The 14,081-nt window shown below is 34.8% G+C and overlaps 1 protein-coding gene across 1 annotated transcript in view; it reads right to left on the reverse strand.

Annotated features, from left to right (window-relative positions):
* Positions 1-8,449, reverse strand: part of LOC145294218 (small nuclear ribonucleoprotein F) — a 28,468-nt gene extending 20,019 nt beyond the window's left edge. The window contains exon 1 of the mRNA XM_080141328.1: positions 8,316-8,449. Coding sequence (XP_079997454.1) covers positions 8,316-8,324 — 9 coding nt within the window. The 5' untranslated portion in view covers positions 8,325-8,449. The remainder of the gene's footprint in view (positions 1-8,315) is intronic.
* Between the last annotated feature and the right edge of the window lie 5,632 nt (positions 8,450-14,081).

A 14,081-nucleotide genomic window follows, 5' to 3' on the forward strand; every position in this document is an offset into this window, starting at 1 on the left:
CTACGTGCCTCACTAAATGACCAATAGGAAGAGAAGTTTCTTAAAACGTCAAATAATTGTGCATAATTGCATAAGATACTAATTCAGAGAGTTGTCCAATATTTCAATTTCTTCCGACTATATAGAGGGTGAAATGAGAGGAGGGAGCAGTAAAAAAAAGTACACAGTAGTCATCTTCATCCAATCCCAAGCAACTTCGGGTCTTCCTGTTAAAGTGGATTTGGGTTTTACTGTCGGCAGCTTTGTAACTTTTGCTTCCTTAGGCACCTCCAAAAGTCACAACAGAATTAACCTCCCCTATATGTAAAACGATGTAACTTTATTATAAATTAATATTATCAATATAACTTTTATAACATTTAAAAGAAGGGCAGAATAAACTAGTAATAATTGAACATTTTTTTTTTCATTATACAAAAATAATGAAATTGCAAGACGAAAATCGGGTTTACATAATTGGTGCTTTAAATAACGTTCCCATGTAGGAAGCATTTCGAATGTGAAAACATACCCGTGTTTAATGAATCTAGTAAAAATCAACTAATGGTCAGATTTTCATGAAATTTTCGATACTTATCCATTTTAGAATGAAATTACATATTGTTAGAAATTTCAGAAGCAAGGGCGATAACCGCGTGATTGCAATCACGCAATTATTTCGACCAATGGTATTGCGTTATTCAGTTGCTGCGGAGGATGCAGAAGTGGCGGGAATTTTGTGTTTCAAAAATCAGATTTCGACAGGACGCCGAATAAGACGGACACGTAATCTCGCTCCGTGCCTATTGAACTAAGGCACGGTTCTAAAACAAGATTTCAACTCGGCGCCGAATAAGCAGACGCGCGTAATCTCGCTCTATGTCTAATGAACTAAGACATGGTTCTACCCCATTTATTTCTCCGCTCATTTAAATGCGGATACTAACCAGAGGCTAAAATGTTCAACGGATTAATTACTCCATTTTCATTGCCCGCAAAAGGGCATATTATTTATGAACATCGGTCGCAAAGTGCGTTGTTCATATCGACAGTCTGGAAGGATTTCGCGAACCCTCAACCAATTCTACGAGCGGCCGAGTCTACCAGCATCTTCACAAGAAGAAAACTACCATCGCCTTTCTAGGCAAGAACTACCCGCCATTTGGCAGAAGCTAAAGAGGGCACTCTTTTGCAATATGGACTCCTCTTTTACCCTTTTGTAAATAAAATTATTCTTGGATTTAAGGTGAGCCTTTGTTGCTTTTTCTGAGTCTCTTTCATTCTGCCATAGGCAAAAACGGGTAAGATAATTTCTTACAATATAAAATTATAAAATACAATTTCCGTAAAATATACGAGGGGATATATTTTTTTTAGTACGTGTCCCCAACCTCCCATATTTATTTATTTTTTCGAAATTTGAACAATATATTTAAATCTATCAAAATTTCTATTTATGATGAAACAGAAAAGTTCAAATAAGTAAAACATTTATTTTTTTAAAATTTAAATGCCCGTATTGAACAAAAACTTACCTTGAAGTTGCAAAAAAAAAAAAAAAAAAAAAAAAAAAAATTATATAAATTTAATATTATGGTTTTTAAAAAAAAGTGTTTTTTTCAAATTAATATATACTATAATCAGTTGAATTGCCAAGAAAAAGAAACTTCCTAAACATTAAAACGATTAAAATTCCATTATTTCAAAATGTTCCGTTACAGATTTTTAATTAATTGCGTTTAAATTATTTTTAAATATCAATATGACTCAAAAAAAAAAAAAAAAAAAAAAAAAAAAAAAAAAAAAAAAAAAAAAAGAAAAAAGGGTTTTAAATTTTGGACTTTACAGGTAAATTTGCAAATAACTGTTCATTTTTTTTGTTTTAAATTAGCTTATTTTATTTAATGATATTTTATCTTCAATTTGTGATATATAAATTTGAGGTGAGAAAATTAATTATTTTCATTTGAATAGACATTTTAAAATGGGAAGGTGAATTTAAAAAAAAAAAAAAATAGCTTGTCTAGAATATTATATTTCGTTTATTGGAAAGAGCATAAAATTTCACATTGAACCTGAAACTATCGTAAAAACTGAACCATTAGAAAAATTTTGATAGATTTTTAAATTGAAAGAAATTATACCCGTAAAATTCAACATGGCTGCATGAACACGCGCAGGCACTTTGTAAACACTGTTTTTTAAAAAATAAAAATTAATATTTGTATTACTTTTTTAAACAACTTTAATAATCTATTTTAGAAGTATATTCCATAAAGAAAATAAACAACTCACTTTAAAGGGAGAAATTAAGAGTTATTTTTATATTTTATTCGCAGTTTTGTGTTAGGGTGTCAAAAATTCCCAAAAAATTCTGACACACCTACTGCTACGGGAGGTGTATCAGAATTATGAGGGAATTTTTGACACCCCTAACACAAAACTGCAAATGAAATATAAAAAACTCGTAATTCCGCTGTTTAAAGTGAGTTGTTTATTTTTTTATGGAATATACTTCTAAAATAAACTTAAAAATTTTTTTTTTTAATTGCATTTTCACCCCAAACAAGGCACATTGGCACTTTGTTGTAGGGGGCTACTATCAAGGACATAAGCATCAGGGGTACTGTGTAGGAAGTTGGGCAGCAAGATGTCGTTTCATGTTACACTTGAACTTCTGCATGTCAGTACAGTCGGGGAATTAGGGACCTGGAAGGGAATTCTAAAGTCTAGCTGTTCTGGGGAAGAAACTGCTGGAGTAGAAGGCCCTCTTGCATCTAGGGATCTCTGTGAAGAGGTGGGATTTAGCTGCTTATCGGGGGTATTTACGTCGAGGGGGCACAAGTGCTTGCAGTTCGTCAGAGCATTCACCATTAAAATACTTGTAGAACAGGCAGATGGATGCAACATTTCGTCAATGTGACAGAAGCTGAAGTTCAGGATCTATCAGATTGGCGACTCTCTTTTGAACCTTGTCTAGGAGCGACAGACTTGTAGCAGATGCACCAGCCCAAATATGACAACAATATTCCATACATGGGCGAATGGTGGCCTTATAGAGGTATAGGATACTTTCAGGCGTTAATAGTTTTCTAGCACGGATGAGAGAACCCACCTTCTTCGCAGCGGTCCTGGCAATGTTCTCAATGTAATTGTTCCAACTCATGTTTCCTGTGAAAGTTAGGCAGAGGAGTTTAAAAGATGTACTTTCAGATAAAAAGTCATTGGCCATTGCTATTGGTGGTAGGGAAGGTTTCTTGTAATTATTGAAGGAAACAAGTTTAGTCTTGACAGCATTGAAGGTGACCATCCATTTTTGTCCCCATTCCACTACAGATCGGAGGTCTTCCTCTAGTGTTTCTGCCATTTCTTTTGATATGTGTTCATTTGTTTTCCTGTCGTGTCTGTTATAGAGCATGGTGTCGTCAACATACATACCCATCTCACAGACAATTTTGTCAGGGAGGTAATTTATGAATATTAGGAATAACAGAGGTCCAAGGATAGACCCCTGAGGCACTCCCGCATTTATATCATATTGTTTAGATGTACGACCGTCAAGGACAACCTGGATTTTTCTCTTATCCAAGAAGGATTTAATTATGTTATGCATTCTACCAGTGATGCCGTATGATCTATCTGATTCATGCCATACCCTGTCAAAAGCCTTAGATATATCTAGAGCTACCGCTCTACCCTCCCCCACTTTGTTCCGTGACTGGTATATACGTTCTGAGATTACAGTTAGGAGGATGTCTGCTGTGGAACGGGCTTGCCTAAATCCATATTGTTGGTCAGTCAGAAGTTTAGCATCTGTAAAATGATAGACTAGAGCTTGGTTAATTATGGTCTCAAATCAAAACTATTGATGTTATTTAAAAAAATAATATAAATATTAATTTTCATTTTTTAAAAAAGTGCTTACAAAATGCCGGTGCGCCTTCATGCAGCCATCTTTTTTTACATAATGAAATCAATTGAATTATACAAGTTAATTTTTTTTCAATTTTTAAACTTTAAAAACCTATCAAAATTTTTCTATTGGTTAAATTTTTATGATATTTTCAGGGTCAATGTGAAATTTTATGCTCTTTCCAATAAACTAAATATAATATTTTAGACAAACGTTTTTTTTTTAAATTCACCCCTTCATTTTGAAATGTCTATTAAAATTTTAATAATTAATTTACTCACCGAAGTTTTATATATCACAAATTGAAGATAAAAGATCAATAAATAATATATTGTAATTTAAAACAATAAAAAAGTGTTTTTTTGGAAATTTACCTGTAAAGTCCCAAGTGTAAAACCTTTTTTTTTTTTTAAAACCATGTTGATTTTTTTTTTATTGGAAGCTTATGTTCTGCTTATATTGTATTCAATGTTTTCTTTTTTTAGATATTTAAAACAAAAAAAAAAAAAAATTCACTCGAAGTAGAATTAAAATATCAAAAATTCATGTAGTTCTTTAAGAGAAAAAAAAAAAAAAAAAAAAAATCGACATTTGGTCGAGCCAATTTTTAGTAATCGGACAAAATACATGAATGAAATGTTACTATTTTGCAATTATGGTAGCACATACTGGCCACTTTGTAGTTGAAATGAAATATGTCAAAAATACAAAAGGGAGACAAGGCTGCCTGGCAAAAGGACAAAGGGAAGACAACCGAAACTGATTACCGTTCTGTCACACACAGCTTCCATGAAGATGCACAGTTAATATCGGCGCGTTCGCGTTACTTACGTTAAAATGGTTAATTAAACTAAGCATCTCCCTCTCGAAAAACCTTAACCGGCAGCCCCCACCCATGCTTGTTTCCTAGAATGTTATGTTAAATTGTGTACATTGTACATTGCCCACCCCCCAATGTGGCCATAAAGTGGATGCCCATTTGACGTTACATTATTATAGACGAGTAAACACCCACTTTTTGACCACTAACATTTCTTCATATCTTGGAAATTACTCGTTTGCCGTATATTTAAAAGGTTATTTCCATTTACAGCACACGGAAAACCTATAAAAGTGGAAATTTTAAAGGAATTTTCGAGGGTACAGTAATTCTTCATATTTACCTTATCGAGATAACTAATGTGTTGTTTTTATGTTTTTAAAATAATTATTTTTGTCACTTTGATACTTCCATACATAACAAAGCGAGAAATCGAATAACATCCGGGTTCCTCAATGGCGGATAAACTATTATCGAAGAGACAGTTTACTATGACTCTTGGTTGAAAAATCCTTTCATTTAAAAAATATATGGAATTTAATATATAAATATGGATAAATTATTATACAGGAAGAATAGAAGCACCCATAGCTTAGTAATTTGGAGCAGGTAAGTGATTTTTTGGCAGTTATATATATATATATACACACACACACACACACAGGGTGTCTGAGAAGTTGCACACCATATACTGATCTTCGTGGAGTGGCTACTCCGCTCACCAGATCTGTCCCTCTTGGCATTTTTGTCTTCGGGAACATCTCAAATGTGTACTAGAATTGTCCATCTGTTGAGTTAATGAACAAGAAAATAGATATTATATTTATTTTCATAAAAACCTAGATGATGTGCGACTTTTGGGACACCCTGTATATTAGATCTCGATTCAAGTTAATTATGTTGCTTTTCATGAAATCTTTTTTTAAAGAAAACTGATGAAAAAAAAAATATTGTATATTTTTCAATTAAACCTTTTATGATTTTAAAATTTGGTCTTTGCTCATTTTATTGAAATAAAAATTAGGGTTTGAAAATACATTTTCATATTGTTATAAGCTTGTAGACATGGAGAGTCTATTTAATCAAATGTTTTGCAATGGCGATTTGCCCAAAAATTCTGATACACCTATCGCTGTGGTCTCTACCAAATTAGACAATTTCTAGTCTAAACATTTGAAATTTTACATAAAGGGTATTCAGAGATAGGGCGAGCTTTTTAATCGGTTTGGGTCGAAAATTTGAGCTACTAATATATGTATGTTTGCATGTTTGCCGAAAACTTTTGACAGAGGCGATGAATTTTTGCAAGGTCAGTATCGTTTTTTAAGCTCGACCTTTCAGATGAAAAATATCGAAAAATTGGCTAAAAACATTAATATCTTCACCTTCAACTGGGCACTTTTCTACAGGGAGGGGTCGCTTTTTTCGCAGATATTGTCGAAAGTCATCCCCTCTTTTCGATTGTCTAAGCCTCAATTTAAACCTACGTCCCTTCTGGTTTGGCGGTGGTCATAACAGCAAAGACATCACGTTTTTTTTCCCCCATTCTTTTCCTCCTTCGCGGTACAGATTCGAGCCTGCCTGCCTGCCTTCCTACTACCACTTTTTTTTTTTTTTTTTTTTTGCTCAACATACACCTCCAAACACCCGGGCAACGCCGGGCTGAAATGCCAGTATATACATAAAAAGAAAAGGTTCATTCTATACGGTTTTGGTCATCCGTAGCTAAAAATGTCGGACTTCACTTCTGCCAAATGGGCTTATAAACAAAGAAAGCGATTATTCAAGATTACCTGTATTTTGAAATGTAAATCATTGGCGGCCATGTTTGAACAGGAAACATATGAAAGCGGCAAACCCTCAGTATTTTTTCAGTGCAATTCCGAAAGCCATTCTTACCATGGAGAGGTTGAGAGGGGGGGGGGTTATTCCGAAAGGCATTTTCTTATTTTCAACCTCTCGATGTTAAGAATAGCTTCCGGAATAAACAGGTTGGACATTGACCGAATTTTCTTGAATTTGAATTCTTGACAGCATTTATTTTAGTGTGTGGAATTAACTAGAAATGACGTTGAATAAACGTTTGCATTTCGTAGAATTAACTTTAAAGTTCGTCTGCGCATGCTCACTGCACCATTTCATTGAAACAAAGATGGCGGCCAATTCAAATTACTAGGAACTACATTGCATAATACAGTAATTCATATCTAGAAAACTATTTGTCTGCGCTAATTTTCCCTGCAGTATTCGTTTTCAGCATACCCGAAAACAAAAAAAAAAAAAAGCGATTTTGGGTTTTTATTACTCAACACAGATTCGAAAAAGTTGTCAAAAAACAAATATATAACAAATAAATGTTATCAAAGGCAAGAGAAGTTACTTTTCTACCAAATTGGATATATTTTTGTGTTTTTATTTAATGTAACATGTTTATTTAGCTCGAAAAACATGCGGTGTTTACTGATGTATTGGAAAATTGTAAATGGCGCCCGACTCTCTCTCTTTAACACGGTAAGTTTGGGAAAAGGTGTTATAAATAATAAACTAGACAAAATACTATTAAAAAAACACCGAATATATGTCAACTTATGTCACGGTAACATATATTGAGCGAATTTCTAACAGTATTTTGTCTAGTTTATAATTTATAATACCTTTTCCCAAACTTACCCTCTCCGAGAGAGAGAGTCGGGCGCCATTTTGAATTTTAAACACTGCATGTTTTTCGAGCTGAATAAACATGTTACATTGAATAAAAATACGAAAATTATATCCAGTTTGGTAGAAAAGTAACTTATCTTGCCTTTGATAACATTTGTTATATATTTATTTTTTGACAACTTTTTCGAATCCATGTGTACAGTAATACAAACCCGCGATTCTTTTTTAGAAAATGTTGTTGAGGCGTCTTCAGTTGGCGTAAACCGAGCACATTGACTATATTTTCAAGTTTTACGGTATCTTTTGTTTATTAAATTATTAGGTGAAGTACAAAATAGTTACAGTACCCCCTCCCCGTGTTAAGTATGGGTTTTTAAATAACGTTATTATTTCAGTACGGTCCGTATTCTGTATAAGTACCTGTCTAGTGTCTCTATTACTAAATGCCCAAGTTTTATTGTGAAACACCGAAATGAAGACTAATCCGGAAACAAAACAGTCATTTTGTAAACAAGTTTTAGTATGTTTAATTTTTTTTTTCTGTATAACAGTGTTAAAGTAAAAATAGATTAATAAATTTCAAAAACAAATTCACTTAAAATAATTTACGTGACTAAAATATGAATTTTAAATAAAGATAAAAACAATCGGGCGACTACTGAACCATTAATAATCAATGATCAAAAATAAATAAATAAAAATACACCATTTTTAAGTTATTATTAGACTAAATAAGTTCTTAAAAAATTAACTTTTTTTGATGAAAAACTTTTTTATCTGTGAACTTCCTGAACACAACGTGGTTTTTATGAAAGAAAACGACTAGCTCGGCACAATAAAAAAAAACAAACAATAGTACTTTAAAGTTAATTTTATGCCAGTTAATATATGCGTAATTAAATACTTGTTATTTTTTAAAATAAATATATATATAATACTTACAGCAGCCATGGTGATTTGTATACTATAAACTTTTAAATGCGGAGTAAAAATATTAAAGAATGGAAAAAAAATACTGTTTGAAAAAGAATCACCGGCCAATAGGAAGTTGCGAACGGCGCATGCGCAGACCGGAAGTTAAGGTCGTTGCTCATGTAGTACCTATTTACTATGCCTCCCCACGGGACAGAGTTAGACACCAGGGTCGTTTTTTAACGTGGAGAAAAGGTACAAAAATAAAAATTGTCTCAGTCGTGAAGGATTTCTCCTCCACCGAAAGAGAACAAGAAATTCAAGTGCAGCATCTGAAGAACAGATACTAGTAATAGACTTACTTTTCATTTCAAAAGGCCCCCCCCCCTTTGGAGAGTTGAATTGTCCCTTTAATGAAATTTGGCGAGTGTAGTATCAATTCTGCCTTCGACCAGAGAAATTTAACTCCTTTTAGAATTTTTAAGGTTTGTATTATTGTACACATAGATTCGAAAAAGTTGTCAAAAAAACAAATATATAACAAATGTTATCAAAGGCAAAACAAGTTACTTTTCTACCAAACTGGATATAATTTTCTTGTTTTTATTTAATGTAACATGTTTATTCAGCTCGAAAAGCATACAGTGTTTACCGATGTATTGGAAAATTCAAAATGACACCCGACTCTCTCTTTAACATAGTAAGTTTGGGAAAAGGTGTTATAAATAATAAACTAGACAAAATACTGTTAGAAATTCGCTCAATATATGTTACCGTGACATAAGTTGACATATATTCGGTGTTTTTTTAATAATATTTTGTCTAGTTTATTATTTATAACACCTTTTCCCAAACTTACCGTGTTAAAGAGAGAGTCGGGCGTCATTTTGAATTTTCCAATGCACTGCACCACTGCATGTTTTTCGAGCTGAATAAACATGTTACATTAAATAAAAACACCAAAAATATATCCAGTTTGGTAGAAAAGTAACTTATCTTGCCTTTGATAACATTTATTTGTTATATATTTGTTTTTTGACAACTTTTTCGAATCTATGTGTACAGTAATACAAACCCAATTTTTATTTTTGTCTTAATATTCGATATCTCTTTTCTGAGAGCTAGGTTTTCCCCTCAAATAAAAACTAACTTCTAACTCTAATGTTCTGTATTTATCTCTCTTCCACGACGAGATGTTACACTAAGGCCGGAAAGTAGTATTGAAGAGCAATCTGGCCTGCAAAAAATGCCTGAGCAGCCCTGCCGGCATTCACCGATAGAGATAGCTCAGGCTATTAGCAATAACTTGACTCCTTCTCAAAGAGAGAAGGCAAAGCCTAGAAGGGTGGATCTCCTAAAACTGCACACAACCAGCATCATAGTGCAATCAACAGGGAAAAGATCATTTTAGAAATGGTATAGAATCTGTTGATTTTGATGCCAAAGGAAAAAAATATTTAGTAAATATCTAGATACGCTACAACAGAACACCAACCGATCTAATTTGTTTTTTTTTCTAGGTAATTGAGGTCGCTGACAACGAATCTGATAGTCAAACTTGGGGCAAATTTACCGTTTGCATGGTATTAACCTCTGAACCGACGAACTACTTTCCACCATATAGCAGCTTCCGTTTACGCTACATGCACGTGCTTCACCAAGCAAACGACGCTTCAGTGAAGCGTCGCTTCACCAAGCAATCTATGCTACGCGCACGCTGTAGCATAAACGACGGCTTCAACAAGCAAACTGCCTTCTCACATAGCGTAAAAATCTTCCGCGGAAAATTTGAAATTAGACGAAAAAGAAATAAAGCAAGAAAAGAAAAGCACACCAAGTTGGGGGGGGGGGTGTAATTTATATTTATTTATTTATTTCTATTTTTTTTTCCAGAACATAGAATTTTCTAATTTTCAAAAATACATTATAGCACTTTTTGGGTGGAAAATTTAAAATTAGTTGAAAAAGAAATAAAACAAGAAAAGGAAATCACTCCAAGTTGGGGAGAGGGGGGGAAATAATTTAATTGTTATTTTCCTGGAACATAGAATTTTCAAATTTTCAAAAAGTAATGCACCGACATTTACCAATTAGAACCCCCCCCCCCCCACACAGTAAAATCTTCGAAAAATGTTAACTGGTGTTCTAATTAGTAAATGTGGGTGCGCTACTTACGGAAAAACGATTAACTAAACTGCAAAAGCACCTATTAAGCCACATAAGTTCTATAAGTGAACCCCCCTCCCGCAAAAAAAGAACGAAAAACATAAAAAATGTTTGGTGCTTATGTTTTTGTAAACCGCATTAAAAACTACGTGAGACAAAAAAAAAAAGAAAATAGATCCCCCAATTTGTTGTACTTTCTTTAATTGTAAGTCATTAAAAATATCTCCGTAATTTTTTGATTGATATGCCATGTGAGAAAGCAGTTTGCTTGGTGAAGCAAGCCGTTGTTTATGCTGCAGCACACGCGCGTAGCGTAGACGGAAGCTGCAAAATGGTGGAAAGTAGTTTGTGGGTTCAGAGGTTAATACCATGCAAATGGTAAAATTACCCCAAGTTTGACTATCAGATTCGTTGTCAGCGACCTCAATTACCTAGAAAAAAAAACAAATTAGAGTGGTCGGTGTTCTGCTGTAGCGTATCTAGATATTTACCAAATATTTCTTAAGATCCTGTGACCATTTAGGGAAAGAGTAAGCCTCTTTTTTTCAGCATTGTCATTTAATTAACATATGTTAGTCTGCACACACCACAAACACATATGTAAATTAGATGGCCAAATATTAAGTCTCGCTACTTCTGGATAAAGATAATAAATACTGTATATACTTGTGTATAAGTCAATCTTTAACATTTCCAAAAATATTACCTATATATAAGTTGCCCCCCCCCCAATAACCTTAAAATTATCTCCCAGAAATTCGTCTTATACAACTATTAACTTTTTTATTTACTCATGTTCACCCCCAACAAAGGCAAATTGTCATGAAGACGTAAGGAACCCCTATAAATTAGGGACCATATCTACTGGGACACTCTCAGTGGGAAGTTGAGCTGCAAAATGTCTGTTCACTTTACACATAAATTTCTGCATTTTAGTTCAGGTTGGTAAGCAGAATACAGTGAGGAAATTCCAAAGCTTGATAGTTTAAAGGAAGAAATTTTCAGAGTAAAAGATGCTCCAACAGTTGAGCGTATTTACATTGAGGGGGCACCAGTGATGCAAGTTCTTCAGAGTAGATTCCATTAAAGTACTTATAAAACAAGCACAGGGACGCATCATTGAAGCCATGTGACAGTGTTATATTTGTACGAGCCTTTTTCAAGTCTCACACAAAAACACACATTCACATTTCAAGCTATGTCATATACATACGCGCACACAAACATACGCGCCCACGTCACACATGTACACATATTCATGTTCGCGTACATACACTCACATTTACGTGTATAGACACACACGCTAACGCACACATATGTACTCACACACGCGCACACGAACGCACACATGAACGACGTCACTTCCGCTTTCTAAGGAATTATACACATGCGCAAATGACCACCGGAAACGAGTATAAAACAAAGAGACAAGCTGTTTCTACCCTTTTTCAGGACTAATTCTTGACCAGAGAGGTTGGGCTAACCAGCCGCCTCCCTTTCGGGAGGCGCACACTCGCGCGCGTCAACACCCCTGCGACTATGTATGGGGCACGAGCTAACAGACCGTATGCACACATTCACACTCTTTCTCTATCTACTACTGGTGCCTGAGAACACCTTCGCGTAGCTGACTACTAACTGATGACAACTCTAATATCCTCTTTTTTGTCTACACACTGGACTATCATTCTCATTTTCACTACAACACTCATTTCTCTTCCCACGCGTGAACAAACGATAGTGACCCGAACTTGAGATGAAAACATTTCCTTTTCTTGCTACAACACCAGTCCCGCAATGAACATTGGTTACACACGCACGGACATGAACACATGTTATAACTAAAACGTTCATTCTTTCAACAGCAAATAAACGACGTTTATCTTATCCATCAATTGAGTCTTTGTTTCCTTCAATTCCATTCGTTTCATTATTTTCTTGTGGCGAGCTAGGGTATTATATCCTGGTCCGCTACATATTACACACATTTCCATGCAAAGACCCAACACGTTGTAGCAGAGTACGTCACAAGGAACATGATGTAATGAAAAGTGGGTTAATTAAAATGGAGGTTATTGTTCTTATATTAATGATTTATTAACGTATATGCAAAAGGTAAGGTCTGGTATGTTGTTAAGATTGAAGCTCATAATGACTGTTCTGTATATTCCTATGTAGAAATGTAGTTCTATGATATCACTACATTTCCCTTACCAGATAGAAGAGAAAAAATATTGTTCTGATATTTGTGTTATATCTTTTTGGCCTATGGACCAAGTCACCCTCTATCATTATTTAGAGGAATAGGACAGTCACCAATCTTGTAGCGGGTGAATGGTGCCCACAGTTTGTTACTGGTGGAGGATTGAAGTGATAGTTGCATAGTCCTCTTAACCAAGAAATGAGTACACAAATTTGAGTTATCAAATGTCTTTTGTATGGGTGCAAAACAGGACAGTAGATTCGACGCATCAATATGATGCGAGGTCCAAGATAAAAAAAGAAAAAGCAATACAAATCAGAGGCGGAAGTAGGCTGTATTGCTCCCTTGCGGCAAAGAATGGTATTGCCAGAATTAAAGCAAGATAATTAAGTTTACCTCAATGTTACAAGTTTGTGTCTGTGTGTTCATTTGTGTGTGGAACTCGGTTCGCATAGTATCCCCCCCTAGCTGGAAACTAAAAGGAAGGAAATAAAATTGGAAAAGCATGCAGATGTATATGGTCGATGTGTATTAGAACAAAAAAGAAATTTATTAAGAAGTGTCAAAGTCTGTGTATTTGCATGGAAATACTATGTGATGACCACTTCAGGTCATGTGGATCGCAGGTGTAGATGCAAGTTCAGAGTCTGGAAGGTATATGTCAAGTTCATTACACGGTGTGGAAACAGCAGGCATAATAACGACGTCTGAATCTGGCATAACGATTGGATCAGGGCTGGGTATGATGCCTGGTTCCAAATCTGAAAAACTGGCAGAAAGAAAATTAGAATCATACAAGCTTTCCAAGAAAGCTAGTTTAACGTGATTTATTACAATCGAGTTATGCTTACTGTTGCGATCAACAACAAAATATTTTTCAGAACGTTCTAACACTAGATACGGTCCTTCGTAGAGTGGCTGCAGAGGTTTGCATATTGAGTCGATACGGATGAAAACGTACTTGCAGGGACAAGTGGTGGTAGATCATGAGCTGCTCTATCATAATACATTTTCTGCATATCTTGTGTGTGTGTGTGTGTGTGTGTGTGTGTGTGTGTGTTTCAGTTTTTTATGGATATGGTGAGTGTTGGTAAATGTTTGGATTGGGATTTTTGCAACTATGTTTGCTTTCATGATGTGGTTGTTCAAAAGCTCAGTTGATTGTTGTGGCTACTGCGGTGCAAGTATCTGGTGCTGTATTAGAGCTGCTTGTTGCTGTTGCTTTTTCTGCTGTTGTTATTGTCATTGTTGAACCAGTGCCTGTTGGGTTAGTGCATCCTGCTACTGTTGCTGAGAAAGAACTTGATGTTGGCCAATAGAAGAAAGTTGCTGTTGAGCTAGCATTGCTTGTTTTGTTGGGCAAGGTGGGCAAATTTCTATTGTTGAGCAATTAGGCTGGGTTGCTGTTGGCTTAAAGCTTGTTGTGC

Source organism: Euprymna scolopes, chromosome 2 (genome assembly GCF_053919585.1).
Source record: "Euprymna scolopes isolate OS-2025 chromosome 2, ASM5391958v1, whole genome shotgun sequence".
Lineage (NCBI taxonomy): Eukaryota > Metazoa > Mollusca > Cephalopoda > Sepiida > Sepiolidae > Euprymna > Euprymna scolopes.